Raw genomic sequence first — 21,118 nt, forward strand, 5'->3', positions numbered from 1 at the left:
TTTTCCTTTTACCATTCTTTTAACTTTTATTGATAGTAAAATTATTCCTTTCTCTGTTGTCAATAATAAAAAAAAAAGTTCTCTAATATTTCTGATCTCCAGTTATCTACTACACTTGTGGGAAAGTCAATGAAGTTTAACCTGGTAAAAAATCTGATAATGTATACTTGAAAATTTCTCTAAACTCTAAGCATGCAGATGTTCCTTGGTACAATTACTTGTCCCAAAATTCTGTAAGCTTTCTCCATATAAAAATATCTTCACTTCCTTATCATATTTTAAAATGCTATTAGCATCTTTTAATTATTTGCCTGATACTATTGGAATTACTGAATCTAACCTGCACAATAAAGACGTCTATAAAAAAATGTTCTTTTTAGATGAATATGTATCTGTTCACAGTTCAACTAAATCTAAAAAGGGTAGTGCTTTGATGTATGCTGAGTCGAGTTTAAACTTTAACTAACTTGCTCCTGTTTAAAAGTAAAGAACTCGAATTTATATTTTTATTGAAGTAGTAAATTCTAAAAAAAATAACCTGGTTCTTTGTTTATCGTGATCCATTAATGTGTTCAACCGAATTCGTTGATTACTACCTAAATCGTTACCAAAAAAATCACTACCTAAAAATCATTACCTAATGGGAGATATAAACTTTGATTTGCTCATAAAAAGTAAAATGCATCCGATGAGGTTTCACTTTTTTTTCTTTTTATTATGCAGCCTATACGATTAACCACTCCTTTTAAGAAAGTAGTAAACAATATTTTTCTAAACTTCTATTCTTCTGAAAAAAATATTTTTCTAAACTTCTATTCATCAGAAAGGTTCAGCTTACATCAAGTATCCGGCCCCAGGAGGCAAATGTTCTACTTGTCTTTTTTACAAACTATCAAACAAATTCTTAAATCTAAACGAATTCTGTATGAAGCTTAAAGAAGCTCTTATAGAATTCCAAGTAAAATTTCTATAGGCTTTGTAAAGAATCTTACGTACTGAGGATATAAAAATGACATCGAAAGTTTCCCTCTATTACTACACGCCCACAAGAAAATTTCTAAAGTTGATCAAGTTGGTCGTAACATGTTTAATGAAACTCAAGTTGCATTAAGACAAAAAATATTCATTTATTATTTAAATATCATGCTAGTATCTTTCCTTTCAGATACTAATATCAGTTTAAATTAAAAATTACATTAATTCTGATTCTGAGGCCCTATAAAATTATTTTTAGTTCTATCGTTATTTTAGGTGGAAAGATAACTTTAGAAAACGGGTTAAAAACAACATTTACATTTATTTACAATAATGACGCATCTCCATTACAATATTTTTAATGACATGAATTTTACAAATGGATCACTAACTATGTATTAGGCAACAATAACATGCCCAAGTTCGAGTTGAATGAAAAGTATTCAAAAATATCGCAAAAAGAAACCCTGAACAAATTAAAAAACGCAAAAGTATAAAATGTAATTCAAGCAATAGAAAAAAAAAAAGGAATTAATTTTAGCATTTTTGAAAAGCTTGCGAAAATTTTCTCCATCTGATATTAGGAATTATAAACGAAAACAAATATTTCCAAGAACGCCATATGCTAAAAGTTTTTTTTTTTTTTTTTATTAAAACTATGTATTCAAAGGTTCCAACACGCATAAAATAACTTTGCTATAATAAACGATAAAAAACCAAAAATAAGAAACTTCGAGTTTATAGAAGAAAAGTTGAAGCAACGAAATGAAAAAAGGTTAAACATTTTCCGCATTTTCCATTTCCTTCCATCGATTCATGTTATCGTTAATGCACGAAAGAATGCTTGATGTTTCCGGGAACAAAGAACTTAGCTTCCTAAAAAGAAAAAAAAAAAAAAACTGAAAAATAAATTCTTACAAAAATAGAAAAACTGAGTAAGCTAATTTAATGTGTACATAATTTTAAAAATATTAAAAAGCAATTATACTTGAATACTTACTGATAAATAGGTAGGGCAATTTTACTGAGAAAAACGTATTGTAGTTCAGGAATACTGGCTTTCTCACGATCCATCATTTGTATAGGTGTGTAGCCTAAGGACTTTTCCTAAAGTTTAGTGTAAACACACAAAAAGCAATTTTTTTAAAAACATAAAAAAAAAGACATGTTTTGGTGAAAAAAGGAAAATTACTTGGTCTCCTTGGGCGAAAAATTCTGCATACAAAAGATCAGATACAGAGAAAGTACTCTCCCAAGGTTTTGTTTGATCTGATAGGTCAGCAGTGGTCATAAATAGTGATAACATCAAATCAATGTGGTTCTTGTCTTTTTTATCAACACCAGCTAAACAAAAAAAAATTCTTAAATTTATTTAAAAAAAAATCTTCATATGATTCTTTTGCGAAAATCGACAGTTGAGAATCGACATTTCAGAATTGACATTTCTAAATTGAAATTCCGTAAAATGATACACATCTATGTTGTTGAAAACTCACCAAAAAATCTTCAACAACAACAAATAACTATGCAGTGTTTTGATTAGTTCATCAAAAATTTCTTAAAACCAATCAAACTGCACTAGGATTATTCTTCACTAAGCATTGTCTTAAACACCGTTAGGGTATTTAAGTCAAAATATAGTTCTGTCATCACCTAAATGTTAATCAACTAAATCTTCATCACCTAAATGTTATCTTTAATGCCACAGTCTCAAGTTTATTACAGTTATGAAAAGAAGTGATGATATAAATTAACTGATGATATAATGCCTAAAATGCACTCAGTTGAGAACCAAAACACTTTAATTTGTCTCTACTGTAAAATGAGTATTTTGGAGATAAGAAGATATGACTCTTAGGTACCAATTTAAAAGTAGTATAAAACAACTAAAACATACTGTTTATCAGTTTATCAATCTGTGAAGAGATTTTAAAATGATTTGCCAAATCAGTGGCTAGGATCATCACTTGCATTAAGTCTAATGCCCTGCTGTAATCCTAAGAAAATATAACAAAATTATCAAAAAGATGATTATCAAAAATATAATTATCAAAAAATACTACATGTTAACATATTTATATATTTAATTATATCAAAGTATTTTCAATTTAGAGCAGTAAAGCAAAAACCAACTCAAATATATTAGGTGTGATTGGCTGAATAAATATAGCAGCAGAATGATTAGCTAAGTAAACATAAACATATTAACAAATCAGAAAATTACAAAGATTAAACAAAACACAGTGTATGATTCTATAACTCAAGAGAAAAATACTGACATCTTGGCAAAACGTTTCAAAGATGTTGCAACTTTCTGTTTGAATTATACACATGGCTTGTGCAAAATGATGTCTCTGTTAAGAAAGAATTAGCAAGTAAATTAAAATCAATCTTCCAACTTCAGTCTACTGAATAAGTAGTTTACAAGAAAATAACAACTCAATATGTAAAAACAACTTGTTGAAAACTTGAAAAGCTGTGCTATAATAGGATACAGAAGATATATTATTAACTCTTATTGGAGTCTTTTTTTGAAAAAAAAAAAATACACTTGCACTCTCAACTGAGTGCAAAATTTTTGAAATCCTCTAAAGCTTACTTCAGAATTACAAAACTAAATAAACTTATATACCTCTAGAACAGAACCTGCAGAGCTATACAATGATGCAAGGACCGAATGCTTTATAAAATAAAACAATGATAAAATCAGTTTGCAGAAAACAAATTTACAGATACAAATTGATCAAATCAGAACATAAAGGTTTTAAAACATTTTAAGGAATGTACATACAGAAGACACTTGAAAAGAGTTATTTGTTCCTCTGTGATCAATATCATGACACAGTGATGCAGCCAGTAACACAAATGCTTCCAAATCACTAAACATTTTCATAACATTTAATAGACTTGCTTAAATAGGAATAATACTTTTATGAAAAGAATGTAACAATATTTTTAAGTTCAATTCTAACTGACAATTAGTATGCTTTTACAAATAAACAAATAATTAAATAATGAAATATGAATAAATACATAATGAAAAAAAATAATAATAATAAAAAATATTGTAAGAAGCCTAACACAGTAACCAAAAATATGAGATCACTTTTTAAATTAAATTTTGCTTTATAACTTTGAGCATTACTGTTAGAAATCAATAGAAAGCTTTGATGCTAGTTGTTAGATGTTATTTGGTGATTTTTAGTGGTTTTTACAATTTTTAAAACATTCACAAGAAACTATGCAGATCATATTGATGTTGCTATGATGTGTACATTCTTTGTTAAATGTGAAAAATGCAGAGAAAATAAAAATGTTTTTTCAACTATATACCATCAAATTACATTAATACTTAGTTTTGCAACAAAAATAAAACTGGAGCTTAATAAAGGCAATAGGTATTTCTCAATTCAAAAATTCCTTGTAAATGGTTCCCTTGTATCAAAGACACTAATACTGTGAATCAGTATCTCACTATTGAAGCAGCCCAAACCATTCAACTTCCTCCACCATGCTCAACAACTAAAATTTCAAACTCGGAATTAAATTTTTAACCAATATATCATCAAATACACTTTATTTCAACAGATCCAAACAGCATAAGCTCATCACTCTCGCATTATGACTCTTATAGGATACCAAAAGCTTTTTAGCAGGGTGCATGCCAAATAATCTTGAAGACATTTATTTACAATGTACATCATGTTACAAAGCTACAGTTGATTCTGTATTTTTTGTACAATCCTGCAACCTATTGAGTAGCTAGTTGTCTAATATGATCATTTGAGAGCTTTATGATGATATCTTTTGTTAGCAACATGAGATCATCCTTTATTTATTTTTATTAACTATACACTACCTCACTCATCACAACATTCAATCATATTGTAAACTTCTGTCTTAAAGACTTCAAAATGAGCTGCAACTTGATGATGAGATAAAACTCTTAAAACTTGAATAATAATAAGTTCCTGCTTCTTTTGCAAGATTTTTCTTCATCTTTCCATACAAATTATAGTTTAAATATTAGTTTTAAATTATTCAAATGATAATGAACTATAGAAATTGCTTAAACATTACAAAAAAGATAACAATTTAATGGTTGATCCATTTTGATCCATGAAATTTCTGTTAAATGTTTTTAACAGTTGTGAATTACTTGAATAGAAATAGACAAAGCAATTAAAATCAACAAGTAGTACTAACAACTGCTACCATAAAAATTCCATTAACTTTTAAAACTAAGTTTCAAAGTTATAAAGCAAAAGTTACCAGAAGAAGAAATTTACTATCTTGATGATACCTTTACTGTTAGATTGTAAAAATAATTCATTAATGTAGCAGTATGCTTCTTTAATTGCAACAAAATCAAAATTTTGATAATTGTAAAAGACTGTCCTTAATGATATTACTGTTAGTTGTAAATAAAAACAAATTCTACAAAAACACACCCCAAAAATACCTTAAATATTCTCTTGCTTTTGTAGACTTAAGTAAAAGATAAGAAAAATGTGCAACAGTCCAGGAATGTGTCCAATTGTGGTAGGCAACATCTCGATAAGCCCGACGCACAGTTAGAATAAACCTAAAACAGTCCCTATAGTTTATTTCAAAACTACTATTTGTAAAAAATTATTGCATTATTTTAAGTAATCAGCAATAATCAGCACTTCAAATCTATGTATTATACAAAATACCCTAAATGTAAGGGTCAATTACTTTTATATCCTAAAAAAATAACTAAAAATTACATTTGTTTTATTAGAGCATTATGATTGAAATTAAAGAATTTTTAAAGTTTTTTTTAGAAAAACAAAATGAAAATTACTTTTCAACAATACTTTTATGAAGTATCTTTATTTGGTGCTTATCTTTTAATGGGAAAAAACACCTGGATAACATCCCTACCAAACATAATACTCTAATCAACTCATAAATGTAAATCTATTTGGAACATTTAAGCACAAAACATTATAAAAACAATGTGTACCGCACAAGTGTAGAGTCACGAATTTTTAGTTTTCTTATTAAATCCAAATCAACAAACATGGCTAAAACAACCTAATAAATAAATAATATAAACACATGTTCAATAATGTATGTATGTATGTATGTATGTATGTATGTATGTATGTATGTATGTATGTATGTATGTATGTATGTATGTATGTATGTATGTATGTATGTATATGCATACATGCGTGTATATATATATATATATATATCACTGTATGTCTTTTTCAAGTTATGTGTGTGTGTGTGTGTGTGTGTGTGTGTGTGTGTGTGTGTGTGTGTGTGTGTGTGTGTGTGTGTGTGTGTGTGTGTGTGTATGTATATATATATATATATATATATATATATATATATATATATATATATATATATATATCACTGTATGTCTTTTACAAGTGATAGTCTAACAGTTTAGTCAAATTACATTACATGTAATTTTTATATTTTACAATTATTTAACAAACCTGAACACTATCCTGTTGGGAAAGCTCAATTCTTGGCATGAAAGTGAATTCATCCATTTTAGGGTGCACATCACATTTTGCAGGCAATGAGTGCTTAACATATTTTTCTACTTCCTCATTAGGAACCTAAAAATAAATTATTACATAATTTTTATTATTTATCATAAAAATAGCAAAACATAAAACAAACAAAAAAGTTTTTAAAATAACCCTACTCTCATATGATACAGCATTAGTTCATTGGCTAATTTGCTTCGCTGTTGTGCATCTGTAGCTTTTTTATAAAGCAAACTCTGAAAAACATTAAAAAAAACAATAAAACATCAATGTAGTTGCAAAATGTGAAAACAATAAAAATATTATCTCTTTGTTGACACAATTCAATTTAAGCTGTTTAGATCTATTACTATGATAATTTTAAGATATAACTAAGGCTTACAAAGAGTGCATCATCAAATGTTAAACTAAGGCTAACAAGGAGTGCAATATCAAATAATATCGTTAATGATGTTCAAAATTTCCAAGATTTAAGATTTAACCTGCACTAAACTAAGGCCAACAAAAATAGCAAAAGCAGTTGTTCTTTCTTCATCAAACTTAGTGAAAGAGCTTCCATTGATCTTATTGCAGAGTTGTGCAACACCAATTACTTGATCTAAAGACATTTTAAATAAAAATCTTGTTTCTATGGACCATTAATCATAGCTAAGCAATTTACCCAAAAGAATTTTAAAAAAGAAAAACTTATTGTATTGACAAGAATGTGCTGTTACACTAAATACTGAAACAAACCCTTTGATCATAAGTATAATATAGGCAAGATATTAAAATGAGCACAATAGTAAAAGTACATTTAGATTCATCAAATTGTAATGATGTCTATATAGCACTTTTAGGAAATTTAGGAAATTTCTAAATGAGTCTGTTCATTAGTTTAGTACAACAGAATGAATATATTTTTTTAAGTAAGATGAAACATTTTAAAATTCAAAATATTATTCTATATCTTACCTTGATCAGAACGGATAGGAAAGCAAAGTATGTGTCTAAACAAAGTCATAAAAATTACACACAAAATACAAAACTTTTTCATAACAATCTTTGAAAATGGGAATAAATTACAAAATGATAAGTTTATTGCAAAACGCTGTCACAATACTTTGTTTTAAATCCAGTCATTGCATCAACATCTCGATAGAAAAGTGGATGAGAATATGCATCTTTGATGTTGAGCATTTCACCTAAATATAAGACCAATGAAATACAACTCTCTTTAATTTAATATATATTTTTTTTGAATATGGATGCATTAATACCTGTACAGGCCACATGACCTGCTATTCCTTGATTTATTGGTATCCTTACTTCAGCTTTCTGTTAAAAAAAGAATAAAGAAAAACATCACATTAAATAATAAAAAATATTATAATAAAGTGTAAATAAAAACAAACAAAAAAACACTTTTAGAAGTTTAGTTTTTTAATTGAATGGAAAGAAATTTGTAACTGACCTCTTTTTCAATTCCATCAAATACTTTAGCAACTAACTCTGCATTTTCATGGTCAACCAAGAACAATGAACATCTAATTATTCAGATTTTCGTTGTTTAAAAGACTTCATAGTACTTATAATATTCATAAAAATTTTATGGAATCCTATTTTCTGTTTATTTCTTTAAATATGCATAAAAACTATTCCATATTTACAATATTTTTATCAACTTGTTAATTGGAAAAATACATTACAAACAAACCACCTTTCAGCTTTTGTTAAATTACGGGCTTCTTCCATAATTTTGTGAAGTAACACTGACACATCATCTAATTTAAGTGTAAAAATTTAAAAATTGAAGATATACAATACTTAAATGGAATGTTTTAAAATGTGTTCCTTTGGAACAAAGTATTATCATCCAGAAAATCAACTATAGAATTTTTTTATAACTTACCTAAATTACTAAAAAGTCTTTTAGATATATCAAGTAAGGTCTAAATAATAAAATCATAATTATTTACCCATAATCTATGAGAGACAAAATTTTGTAAAAAAGTTATGAACTTAGATATATCAAGTAAGGTCTAAATAATAAAATCATAATTATTTACCCATAATCTATGAGAGGCAAAATTTTGTAAAAAAGTTATGAATTTAGATATATCAAGTAAGGTCTAAATAATAAAATCATAATTATTTACCCATAATCTATGAGAGACAAAATTTTGTAAAAAAGTTATGAATTTAGATATATCAAGTAAGGTCTAAATAATAAAATCATAATTATTTACCCATAATCTATGAGAGACAAAATTTTGTAAAAAAGTTATGAATTTAGATATATCAAGTAAGGTCTAAATAATAAAATCATAATTATTTACCCATAATCTATGAGAGGCAAAATTTTGTAAAAAAGTTATGAATTTAGATATATCAAGTAAGGTCTAAATAATAAAATCATAATTATTTACCCATAATCTATGAGAGACAAAATTTTGTAAAAAAGTTGTGAATTTTTAATCATCAATTAACCTCATTCTGTCTTTGAATAAGGGTTTGGTTTTTCCAATCTAATGCATTACAGATAATATGTTTGCAGTTCTCCACTACCATTGATACCAACTCCTCATCTAACAGAGTGAAGCTAAAATAGGGAAATAAATTGTAAACTATGCTATCGATTAACTTTATTAAACCATTACAATTCAAAATCATTTTTAAAAAAATAAAAAAGTTATTTATAAATGAAAATACAGAAAATTCCATAGTTCCATGTATTTTTTGGAACAGATTTATAAAACTGATCATAAAAATTAACCTGTGGTTTACAGATGTGTTTATGGCAATTTTAAAAATTAAAAAAAAATTTCCTAGAAAGTTTTTAAAACTAGAATAAACCACAGTTTTTTCATAGCTCCACCAGTTTATTTTCAACTAAACTAAACATGTTCAATTCATATTTTTTTTTAACTAAAGGTTGATATTTTCAAAAAAATTCACCCAGAAATGCACAGAGCTTAAAAACTAAAACTGTTGCCAACTGTTATACAAAACAAATTAATAATTTTTTTCAAATACTAATTTATTTTGAAAATATTTAGTATACAATTAAATGTGTGTTTACATTTTTATTCCTAGTTTTATTCCTGCAATAAACAAAAATAAAATAACTAACATTTTGTCTATTCATTTATATGTACAAATGGAAATTTTGTTTAGTGTAGCTTTGTTATAATATTTATGAATATAGAGTGGTTATAAATACTTCAATTAATTTATGTTAATTACGTATCATTTGCATCAACTTATCAATTACATTAATTAACTTAATGAAATGAAATTTCTAATAAAAAAAACTCCTTACCCCCCTGTTGAGCCAATTTTATTGAAAAGACAGAAAAATGCAATTAGCTCATTTCCTTCTTCTGAGAAGCCAGGTACAACCAAAATATTTCTGATGTGAATTTCTATTTTAAAAATTGCAACAGTTGTAAAACAATTAGAAATTGAAATCTTTACTTTTAATTCAAATAATTATTTTAATTTAAATAGAAATTTTTACTTTTAGTTTTAAATATGTTGGGAAGAGGTTCAAATAAATGTTTTAGATAACACAATCCAAAGCAAATAGAAAAAGAAAAAACCAACATAATTTGTTACCTGTCTTGAAAAAAGCCTTTAATTTGTTAAATTCTTCAGCTATGAGTGATTCCTATAACAACATTTTCTTTCATAAACATTTTATTTTCATTCATAAACAAAAGCTCCTAAGATAAAAGTTGAAAAAATTGCAAGAGAACGATGCTAAAAAAAGAAATCCCCAAAATGTAATTGTAAGTCATATTTAAAATTACTCACTTGGCTTCTTATGAAAATATGATAAAGCAATTGGTTATAGACCAAAAATTAATATGCTTTAGCACTTTAGGCTTAAAAATACTAAAGGTGTCAATTTCTTTTTTAGTTAAATTTATTTTGAAGTTAATTATTTGGCCTGACCTGTTTTCAATCTTTAATTTACATTTCAACTTAATATATATCAAGGATATTGATCTCTCTGCTTTATTATTCCAAATCAATTAAAATGTATTTACTAAATTAACCTTTCCTGTTATGAACAACAGATTTTGGTATAACCTTAACATTTATTTTACATACAATAAAAAATTGTATATATCATTTTTCTGAGCACAGCAAAAACAATTGTAACATGTACAAAACTTTTTAGTCATCAATTAAACTAACATTAATTTACTCATCAATTAAACTAACATTAATTTACTCATCAATTAAACTAACATTAATTTCGCAAAAATGTAAATTTAAAAGGTATTTTTTTAATAGTTGGCTATTGATGCAGTACTAAAAAAAATCATTTCTTTTGAATTGGTTGCAGTATCCAGATATAACTTAAAAATATAATGTCACGTTATAAACAGATTATCTTTTTATTATAAGGAACTTGCTCTTAAAAAAACTCACTACTAAAACCTGTGAATAACAAGAATAATAAGAAACTATTAGTAGAACTCTTGTTTTACTAAAGTTAAAGTGAAATTAAACTTTAATTAAAATTGCTAAAATTTTGACTGCAAACATATTGATAGTATTAGATATAGCAGCAGTCTTACAATAGTGATCAAAAAATTAGAGCACCCCTGAAAAATGCTGTTACTTTAATTTTTTGATTTAGATGCCTGTTCTTATGTGCACTTACTTCATAGGAGAGATGAAGAAAAGCACTTTTGGCTGACAGTAACAGCTATTTTCATCACTAATAATAATTTAACAATAAAAAATTAACGCTAAAACATTTAGTGAAAAAAGAAAAAATTAATAATTGCATTGTATTAGGTCATTTATAAATTGATATAATTTAATAATATGTAAAATAATATAATCAAGTAATGACATTTTAGCTCTTATTTTTTTACTATGAAAAAATTATTTCAATTGTACTAGTCAGTCTGGTGATTTTTTATTTACAGTAAAGTATAAACAAACGGGCAAAAAATCAGTGATTTTGTTAAAGGTAAAAAATTATGTTATTAAATGAAGGATGCTCTCAGTACATGTTGTTAAAGTCTCAAGATATTATGCTGAAAAGTCTCGGGCTTAGATGGACTTGAAAAGTCTGTCAAGACAAGTATTGATAACAAAAATATCTTAAAGTAGTAACAAACCTTTGTATGTCACTACTGTTCTTAAAAATAAAGAATTACTAAAGAAATATTGAACATGTATGTATTTCTATGACAATCCACCATGCTAGCAATTTAGAGTCAAAGGAATACTAAAGAGTCAAAGGAATACTAAAGAGAAGATTGCTAGAGTTTTTTTTTTTTTTTTCGTGACTTTGTTAAATATGGTTGTGCAATAATAACATAAAAATATAAGTAAAAAGCTTGTTTCAGGGGGTATTTTAATTTATGGCCACTATTGTAGTCTTATAAAACTATGTTTGTGGACAAAAAAAAAAAAAGATTTAAAATTTTGTAATTCACATCAGCTGAGGTGAGGTAAAAATCTATGAATTATATTTATTCTTCACCTCAGCTGGAATGCAAGATTTTACAAAAAAAAATTAAGAAACTTATTTCTTGTTAAAAGTGTGTATTTCATTTGATCATTTAAAAAAATTAAATCTAAGTTATCAAAAAGTTATTAAAATAAATTTATGATTCTTATTTTCCTGCAAACATTTATCTGTGGGATTTTGTAAGACACCCTTTTAAACAATTGTGTACCTTGAGTGAAACAGAACATAACAGTGCTTTGAGTTTAAAGAAAAACTTACAGGAATAAGAGAAAATGAAAGTGAATTTGGTTGATCACACCATGTGTTGAAACCACTCTTTGATATCTATATTTTGAGCAAATAAATTGTTTTAAAGTAAAAAGCAGGAAAAAAAGGTTATATACAGAAAATGAAAAAGTACATACATAAAATGAAAAATTCAAGAAAGAACAAAAAAAATTTACCTCAGTTCTATATTCCTCATCAATAAAACTTTTATTTCCAAATGACTGTAAATAAATAAATACAGGCTGTATTATTTTAATATTTTTTAGTAACTTAATACCAAGTTTTTTTGTTTTTTGTTTAATCACAAAACAAAGTAAAAAAGAATTTTATGTTATTAAGATCTTGCAATTGGAAACATTTTTTTGGTGGTTTTTTTTTATTTCTTATCATTTTAGGTGTTTTGTATGATCTAAAACTGAAAGTGCTTTTTAAATTTGTCAAACACTTTTAAAAAGTTATATTTAAATTTGAGCTTTTCAAAACTTGTAAAAGCATCTACATCAATACCTGTCAAAATTGATCTGAGAGTTTGATTATAAAAGTAATTATACTTAAAAATTAAGCTACAAAGTAGTATTAAAATTCAAACTGAACCATCAAAAAAAAAAAAAAAAAAAGTTAAACTAAAATTAACTGCTGTTAAAGTCTTTTTTTTGGTAACACTTCAAAGCTGGTAAAACTTACTTGAGCAAAAAGTTCATCGTTGCCTTTGTTAACTAGTAGCACCACTCCAGATTCTGCAAACAATGTTTTTGTCAACTAAAAGTTTTTATTTACTGTTTAATGTAATTTATAACATTCAATATGTAAAACATTAAAAATAATCTCTAAAACGGTAGGTTCAATCACATGTACAGAACTTACAAAACACAGGTAACTCAATCAAAGGTGTATTTATAGGATTATTAAAAAAACAAAAACATAAGTTCACTTCCCTTCTGTTCAAAATTTCAGATGCAACAAAAAAACTATTATAAAATAGTCTGTAAATTTTTATCACCTTATTGATTATTCTCTTTGAAAGCTCAGCAAGATTTTTTGTAAATAATGTACCTGAAATATAAAGAAAACAATATTAGTTTAATAACTTTGTTGAAAGCATGTTGATTAACTATTTATTATTTTAAAAGTTCTGCCATTTTTAAATTTTAAGAAATTTAACATTATAATAAAAGAAAAGCTAATGACCTAAGTAAAGCTTCAAAAAGCTTTTTTTAAAGATTAGAGGACACCAAAAAAACATTGATATTCTTCAAATTACCCATTTTTTTACCCAATTAGAAACAAACTTTAAAAACTATTATGTTCCCAAATCAATAGCTTTTTAGCTTAACAAATTCAATTTTTAAAAGCTTGTCTCATTGAAAATTATTTGAATTCAGAAAGCTACTTGTAATAGTCCAATTTTTCTGAATATATTTTTGATTCATTTCTTAAATGACTATTTGAGCAACTAAGCCTAAATTGATTTTTTGCGAATTTATCTTGACATTTGCAAATAGAATTTCTTACCCAGGTGGCATCATAAACAATATTTTGCTTTAACAAATATCTGATTGGTTTGGTTGTTTCAAGATAATAGTAATTAGGAAAGATTTACTATTCTTAAAACTTCTCTGATACTTTGAGCTTTAAGTAAGTAAACTAAAACACTTTGGAAGGTATTGCAGGAATCTGTGAATGTTTCTGTTTCATTGTATTTAGTTTCGTGTGTTTAATTACACTACGGTAATGAATGCGTAAGCTACGTTAATGAGTGTGCGTGAGTTTAATGTGCGAATGATTTGCACGTGTATACAATGCTCTGCGAAAGAGAGAAAAAGTGCCTTTATTAACTTCTGAAACCCGTGAGCTTCCTCCCGGTCGAAAACTTAACGCAACATTTCCCGCTTAATTTAGAATTAAATTTCATATAACGAAATATTTAAATGGTTTCTCTTTTTGATTTTCATTCAGTTCTTGTCTCATAAAAAGTGGTTCGAAAAGCACAACAGGAAGCATTTCTCGTTTTGTATTCTTATTTTAAGGCATGATTTTTTCAACTTTTAGTTACAAGCAACAGGGGGTAAAAATTCAGTGAGATAATCAAGTGATAGAATTTTTGAATTTCTTAACAATTTACTGCATCTTAAAACTTGAATTGATGCTACTTATGTCATTCTGCGACTAAACACTGAAGTATTTTCTGTTTATATAATGAAAATAATTAACAACTAAAAGTATTTAAACTATTAAATTAAAATGGCAAAAGGTTGGTTTAAAATTTTAACCTGACAATCAGATTTTTTTTGATTGATAGATTTACACTCTTCTTTTTTTGAAATCATAGGTTTCGTCTAAGTTGCGTGAGAAGTTTCTTCTATTAAGTCAATTTGATGTTTAATGCTTATTTATACAATTTCAAATGCCAACATTAAACTCAACAACATAAAACTAAAATTAACTCTTTTTAAGTAGAAAGAACATTAAGATCGGGCGATCGGACCGATTAGGTTGGTTAGACAGTTTTAAAAAAAATTTTTTTTGCCTGCATTTATTTTGATATATAAGATAGATTTCAACCTTTTATTCTGGATGTATAACAACCGGTAAAATACCTTTTAATATAAATTACAATATTAATAGTAAAAATTCAGTTTAAAGTATAGCGCAGTTAGAATTTATTCAATAAAAATGCTCTTTAGTTAAAACTGTGAAATATGTAAATAAACACTTTGATTGGGTTTCTTCATGAGTGTTATTTAGGAAATTCAATAGAAATTTCTACAGCCATCAGTCAGGTTCCACTAAACGGATTCGCATACTTTAAAATCAAAGACCGGTTCTTACTGGTAAAACTAAAGTTAATTGAATCACCGCGCTGAGGAATTTAGGTGTAGAGAAGAGGTGATGGTAGCTTAGATTTATGACGTAAATAAAATTGTGGAATGAAAAAAATTTCATCGGAATGAAACAATACAAAACAGTAATAGCAATAACTGAGAAACAAAAAAGTTATAGAATTTACCCATTTGTTAAATTACCTAAATCATTTAGCATTAAAAACTTCTGCTGACTTGATATATCTCCCATGATTTTTCTATGTGCCTTTGCCATCTAAATAAAATCCAAAAATTTCAAAATTTCTCATTAAATGCTGTCACAGTCACTCAGCTGTAAATCACTCGGATTACAAGAGAAAAAAAAAAAAAAAAAAAAGCGCAAGAAAATAAACAACGTTTTTTTTTTTATTATTATTATCATTATCTTTGTTTAATTTATAGTAATCATTATTTCGCTTCCAAGATTTGTGTCGATTACAATAGTACACGGGTTATTAGCAACGCATAAACGGATTTAAGTTGACATCTTCACAGAGTAAAAGTAATTAAATATAAGATTGAACTTACGTCTAAGCTAATCTTTTCAAGCGCAGGTATAAGTGTAGAAGAGCGAGGCTTCAACAGCAACTAAAAATAAAATTTCACGTTTTCACAAAAATCATTTATTTCAAACAGAATTTAACAATGAATACATGAACAACTAACTCTATTTAAAGCTTAGCAAACTTGCTATAGAATAATAGCGGACTAAAACTTACACTTTACTCTTTGTTTCAATGGAAACTTAAACTCAAAATGCAAATTTTATGCACAAATTTAAAAGTATAATTGAGAAGAATAGTCTGATAACATTTTTAACCTACGAGAATATTTATTACATATTAAAATGGTTTTCGTGTGTATACACACGTTTTTAAAAATAAATGTATACTCACAAAAATCAAAGCACATGTTGTGTATTTGCTTTCATCATATATCGGCCATGTAACCACTATTAAAAAAATACAAAAAGTTAGGATGTAATGAAAGAAACAATTTGAGCAGAAAGAAATCGAATTTTCAAGAAATAGCAACGCCTTCACTTTAGCCATCAGGGTTAGAAAAAATAAACCAAATGGAATTTCTTTTTGTTTTTCGATTTGCTTCAAAAACAGATAAAACTTAGTCTATTGGTTATCTTTAAAGGTGAGGTCGCTATTTAAAAGGAATATTAAGATTTCTTTATTCATCGAAAGACGGTAAATTGGAAATACCAATGCTCACATCGTTACCATGAAATTATCTTTCTTATGGTTCAAAAGGCCTATACACCTTTTTTTAAAAAAGGCAGTAATTCTTTTAGAAGATATAATTTTTACTATTGTAAATTTTATAAGTTCCGAATATATTCGTGTATATATGAAAGAACCATATTTTTAACTAAATCTATTTTTTTCTCAACAAACTTGGCATGGCTTGACTGAAGCTATATAACAACATCAACAAAAAAATCCCAGGAGATTGAAAAACAATTGTATGAGTAATTTTGTTGTAATGGTCCGATTTCCATCATTGCTATTTTCAGCTTAACCCAGCTTTAGTAAATACTAGCTCTGGGATAAAAAATTTAATGATTCGACACATGCATCGAAGTGGAACATCAACCTTGGAATGATTCAACTACGTAAAAAGTATATCGTTTTAATCGTTAATAAAATTCCCAAATAAAACTAAATAATATCTGAATAAAAGAGACAAAAGTAATTCAGCGAATCCAGTATATTCGAAGACAAGTTTGAATTTTTTTAGATAAATACATTTATTGGCAAACAACATAAAAAACAATACTTATATAATTTTCATCGTTAATATAATAATAGATTTTTAAAATCTAATATAGTTAATATAGTTAAGATTCATTTATTGACAAGAATTAAAACATTGGTAGGTAAAAAATGTAATAAATTTGCACCCTTTGCTCCAAAATCCATCAAGTATATTTAAAATGAAAAGGAACGAAAACCAAAAAGTGAAAAGAAAAAAATTTTATGAACATAAAAGACTTCTTTTTTAAATTCTTAAAGCTTATAAGAACAATACTCAATCAAAACAACCATCTCTTTATCTTTAAGCATCAAAATTTGTCAACACATCCAATAACTTTTATCTTCTAATGAAGAGCTGAAAGAAAGATTATTAAGGTTGTTATGTTTAAAAGAACATTTTAAAAGGTTATATATCACAACCCCCTATTCAGAAGCTATTAGTCAACAAAATATATCATATGTATAATCTTATCTAATGGTCTTGCTTACTAGCAAAACACTTTCAAATAGGCATAGACCATCTAAACTTTAAAATAATGACAAAAGAAATCATCAATATAAAACACTAACTTTATAAAGCTGCCGGACTTTTATTCTTCATACGTTGCATCAGATGTAGCTGAACATGTTGATTGTTAATTAATTTTTTTTACACGGAGGAGCTAACTGCAGTGATGTCATATATATTGCCGCAAAGTCAAGGGACAGAGGTAAATTTTTCATAACTTAAACTAATGAACGGAACAATATGTTTTTTTATTTAAAGAAATAGCAAAATAATTTTTTTTTTTAATTAGTTAAACATATATACGGTTATATACTAAACAAAGGTTATACGGTTATATACTAAACAAAGGTTATACGGTTATATACTAAACCTTTTTATCTGCATCGAAAAAAAAGCTAACTAACCCCTAAACTCGCCAAAAAACTAATTTTTTTTTAATTCACAATTAAATTGCCAACATCGAAGCCACAACGCTGAAAAAATTGTTTGGATGTTTTTTTACTTTTTATTTACTTTCTCGATTTACAGTCAAGCACATACTACAAAACTTTATGCATGGAATCTGATAAAGAATAAGTAAAAAAGAATAGCAAAAATTCACAGAGTTTTCCTAAAACTAAACGACTGACGCGTAAGGTGAAAAGGGTTAGAGTGAATTGCTATTTTGAAGAAACGGCACATATTCTGTCAAATCTAGTGTATGTAAAGCGTCGAAAGGTGTTTTTTCGTTTAGAATGGTTATTGACATAAAAACGAGTTAAACTCGTTTTTATGTAATTAACAACCTCACCTCTTTTTATTTAGATAATAAATACTAAATTTTACTTTGATTTTTTCCGTTGTCTTAATAGGTTTTGCGGAGAAAAACGAAATTTTACTAAATGACGTCAGTTTTTGTTTTGCACACCATTTCTTAAGCATGGGAATTTCGGCCTTCGAAATCGACGAAATTAAACGAAATTCGTGTTTCAATTTCGTATCGAAATTTATATTGAATTTCGAAAGACGAAATTTTTAAACATTACAAATTCACGAATTTCGAAATTAAAACTTATGTTTAATTTCGTGTCAATTTCGTTACTTTCAATGACCCGAAATTATACGAAATTTTTTCGCGAAATTAAACAATCCAAAAAATCGAAATTTCGTTCTCAATTTCGATCCGAAATTGAAACACGAATTTCGTTTAATTTCGTCGATTTCGAAGGCCGAAATTCCCATGCTTACCATTTCTTACAAGCGAGTTCGAAGTTCGCCTGTTCAAATAGATTTTCGCAATTTAATTTTAGTAAGTTCACATAAAAAAAAAAAAAAAAACATACCGGAAAAAGTAATTAAAAATAAGAGCATGAAGTTTTGTATTTCATATGTTAATTTTTAACTGGTCGATTAACATTTTTTTTGCTTATCTAAATTGCAAACGTTGTATAAAAATACTCATGGGCTAAAGGGTTTTGTCGCATTTAAGAGTTTCTATGAAATTTTATAAAATAATGATTGAAAAGCATCAATCGAAGCAACTAAGTGGCAGATGATTCAAAATAAATAAAACCACCGAACAGTGAAAGGAACCAATGAAAGGGTAAGTTATTAAGAACTTACGAAAAGCTTTAAGAAACAGTTTACTAACAGTTTGCTGACTCTCATAGTCTCAAACGAACAATGACAGAAGAGAATTATTTGTTCCATGTAAAATTGAAAGCAAGTAATATTTAGTGATGAAAGTAACTTAGCAAAACAAATGGGATGGAACTAAGCCTAGACGGTATTCCGTTGACTACCGCGGTACCACCAAGTAAAATTGAATATTAATGAGAAATTTAATTTTTGCAGCGCTACTTCTATATCTATAAAAGAATAGGCGAATACCGTGTTGCTTAATAATTAAATTTCAAATATTTGGTTAACTGAATGTTCTTTTGCGATATTAGATTCAAAATTGCTTGCATGATGGCAGTAGTATCAGATTCTGTTATCATAATTTTTGTTTGTATTAGTAAAAGCCATTATGCAAAAATATCAGAAAATGATTTTGTTTGTAGGAGCCATCTGTGATTGTCAGTTTTCTTTGCATTAATAAATGTTATTACGTTGAAATGCTGGGAAATTATTTATCTGTTAAGTCCGCATATCGAGAATACACGGTATTTTTCTCTGAAGTATCAAAGAGAATATTAGATTTTTAATAATTTCATGCGCAAACATTTTCATAACATTTCTTCTAATGGCGGAGTCGGAATACGGGGCTTAGATAGAATAATATTAAATAAATTTAATGCCTTGGTTACTTCGATCACCAAATTTGAATTCAGTTGAACCTATAAAAGCTCAGATGAACAAAGAATTACTCAAGGTCCATATAAATTTAATATACAGCTTGAAACAAGAACTAGGAGAAAAAATAATAATAATACACTAATAAAAATAAGCGAACTATTTTTAACGTTACATAGGTTTGTTTTTTTTCTTCAGTTTGTTTTTACCATTTTACAATTTGGTAATATTTTGTAGTATAAAGGCTAAAAATTTATTTTCACTCCTGTTTAAAGAAAATATTTAGAACTTAATAACTTTTTTTTTTTACGGACTAGTAATATCAAGGAGAAAAACTGAGGCCACGCACGAGTAAAGAAAATCTTCAATCTATGTAAACTATATCAATAAAAAAAAGTTTCCGGAAAAAAAAAAAGATTTTTTTCGCATTTATAAAACTCATCGCACTATACAAAAAGAGTCTAATATTATGCAAGTTCAAAGATTCTTGATGTATCAAAGCTTTATAGTGCACTTTCTTTTACTTGACCAATTGAATAACACACTATTCAGATATATATTTTTAATCGTATATTTTTAATTATTCATTTTCAAATCATTTGAAACGAGAGGGCGTGGTTTTAATTCTTTTTACATGGTTTCAATAAATTATCATTTTAAGAACTTTTACGGCTCGTCACAGCAAGCCTATTAAATAATCAAATAATTACCGTACTAAAACAATAAAATGAGACGCTGTCTGGCTCCGGTTCACTAGCTGGATTAGATTTAAGTCTACCTAAAAAGCTGTCCATTTCAAATGATTATATTGAGAGAAACACAAAATAGAATAAAATAAATCACTGGTTTTTATACTTTCAGTTTAATGTTCTTATTAATAAGAAAACTCAATAAACTGATGACACTTGTGTAAACTCCAACAATAGCATAATTCTTGCAATCTTTAATGACGATTAAAATATTTTTGACCAGAAAACCCTAAATTTTTGCAGAGGTTTTTTTTTATACGTTTGAATATAACGATTGCAATATTCTCTACCGAATTGACTTGTCCAGTCAGTTGGTTTTAGGTTGCTCCTCTTTCTTACTTACATCAAATAAAACTTGTAGTCATCTAGATCTGTCAAAGAAGCACTCAGTTCATGCAGAAATCTGAAAACGAATCAAGTTAACTAACCCTAACAGAATGGCATCTCTGAATTGTGTAGAAATATAAATCATAATAAGAGAAGATTAAAGATTTTCAGTAGCTGTAATTTGGACTAAAGGTGTTTGAATGGGTAAAGTTTTTCATAGTAAAGTCTTCACCAACAATTAGAGACAGTACTCCATAAACAAACTTTTCAACTTTTAGAATTTTTTTTTTTATGAAAACTTTAACGAAAAAATCTTTAATTTTTTATGATTAAAATAATAATTAATAAATAAAAGACTGCAAAATTATGCTAAGAAATTTA

At 26.9% G+C, this 21,118-nt stretch overlaps 1 protein-coding gene across 4 annotated transcripts in view; it reads right to left on the minus strand.

Moving 5' to 3' along the window:
* Window positions 1-1,277: 1,277 nt before the first annotated feature.
* LOC145182280 (cGMP-dependent 3',5'-cyclic phosphodiesterase-like) overlaps window positions 1,278-21,118 on the minus strand; it is a 29,847-nt gene continuing 10,006 nt past the window's right edge. The window contains exons 1-29 of one of the 4 annotated variants that reach the window (XM_090078868.1): window positions 16,338-16,459; window positions 16,010-16,065; window positions 15,642-15,701; window positions 15,276-15,348; window positions 13,253-13,305; window positions 12,937-13,011; window positions 12,429-12,473; window positions 12,244-12,309; window positions 10,107-10,158; window positions 9,811-9,913; window positions 8,979-9,090; window positions 8,401-8,440; window positions 8,209-8,272; window positions 7,963-8,035; window positions 7,769-7,826; window positions 7,612-7,693; window positions 7,464-7,498; window positions 6,992-7,107; window positions 6,668-6,745; window positions 6,453-6,578; window positions 5,966-6,036; window positions 5,438-5,560; window positions 3,767-3,854; window positions 3,608-3,655; window positions 3,255-3,329; window positions 2,873-2,972; window positions 2,168-2,319; window positions 1,976-2,082; window positions 1,278-1,851 (exon numbers count right to left, since the gene is read on the minus strand). In XM_090078868.1, the coding sequence (XP_089934994.1) occupies window positions 1,752-1,851; window positions 1,976-2,082; window positions 2,168-2,319; window positions 2,873-2,972; window positions 3,255-3,329; window positions 3,608-3,655; window positions 3,767-3,854; window positions 5,438-5,560; window positions 5,966-6,036; window positions 6,453-6,578; window positions 6,668-6,745; window positions 6,992-7,107; window positions 7,464-7,498; window positions 7,612-7,693; window positions 7,769-7,826; window positions 7,963-8,035; window positions 8,209-8,272; window positions 8,401-8,440; window positions 8,979-9,090; window positions 9,811-9,913; window positions 10,107-10,158; window positions 12,244-12,309; window positions 12,429-12,473; window positions 12,937-13,011; window positions 13,253-13,305; window positions 15,276-15,348 (2,115 nt within the window). In that variant the 5' untranslated portion in view covers window positions 15,642-15,701; window positions 16,010-16,065; window positions 16,338-16,459 and the 3' untranslated portion in view covers window positions 1,278-1,751. Of the gene's footprint in view, window positions 1,852-1,971; window positions 2,083-2,167; window positions 2,320-2,872; window positions 2,973-3,254; window positions 3,330-3,607; window positions 3,656-3,766; window positions 3,855-5,437; window positions 5,561-5,965; window positions 6,037-6,452; window positions 6,579-6,667; window positions 6,746-6,991; window positions 7,108-7,463; window positions 7,499-7,611; window positions 7,694-7,768; window positions 7,827-7,962; window positions 8,036-8,208; window positions 8,273-8,400; window positions 8,441-8,978; window positions 9,091-9,810; window positions 9,914-10,106; window positions 10,159-12,243; window positions 12,310-12,428; window positions 12,474-12,936; window positions 13,012-13,252; window positions 13,306-13,764; window positions 14,012-15,275; window positions 15,349-15,641; window positions 15,702-16,009; window positions 16,066-16,337; window positions 16,460-21,118 lie in introns of those variants that run through there. The other 3 variants (XM_090078866.1, XM_090078867.1, XM_090078870.1) reach the window with 3 other exon arrangements.

Source organism: Hydra viridissima, unplaced genomic scaffold (assembly GCF_058129835.1).
Source record: "Hydra viridissima isolate aposymbiotic clone 2 unplaced genomic scaffold, HvirCarnegie_v1 scaffold_2, whole genome shotgun sequence".
NCBI classification, from domain to species: Eukaryota; Metazoa; Cnidaria; class Hydrozoa; order Anthoathecata; family Hydridae; genus Hydra; species Hydra viridissima.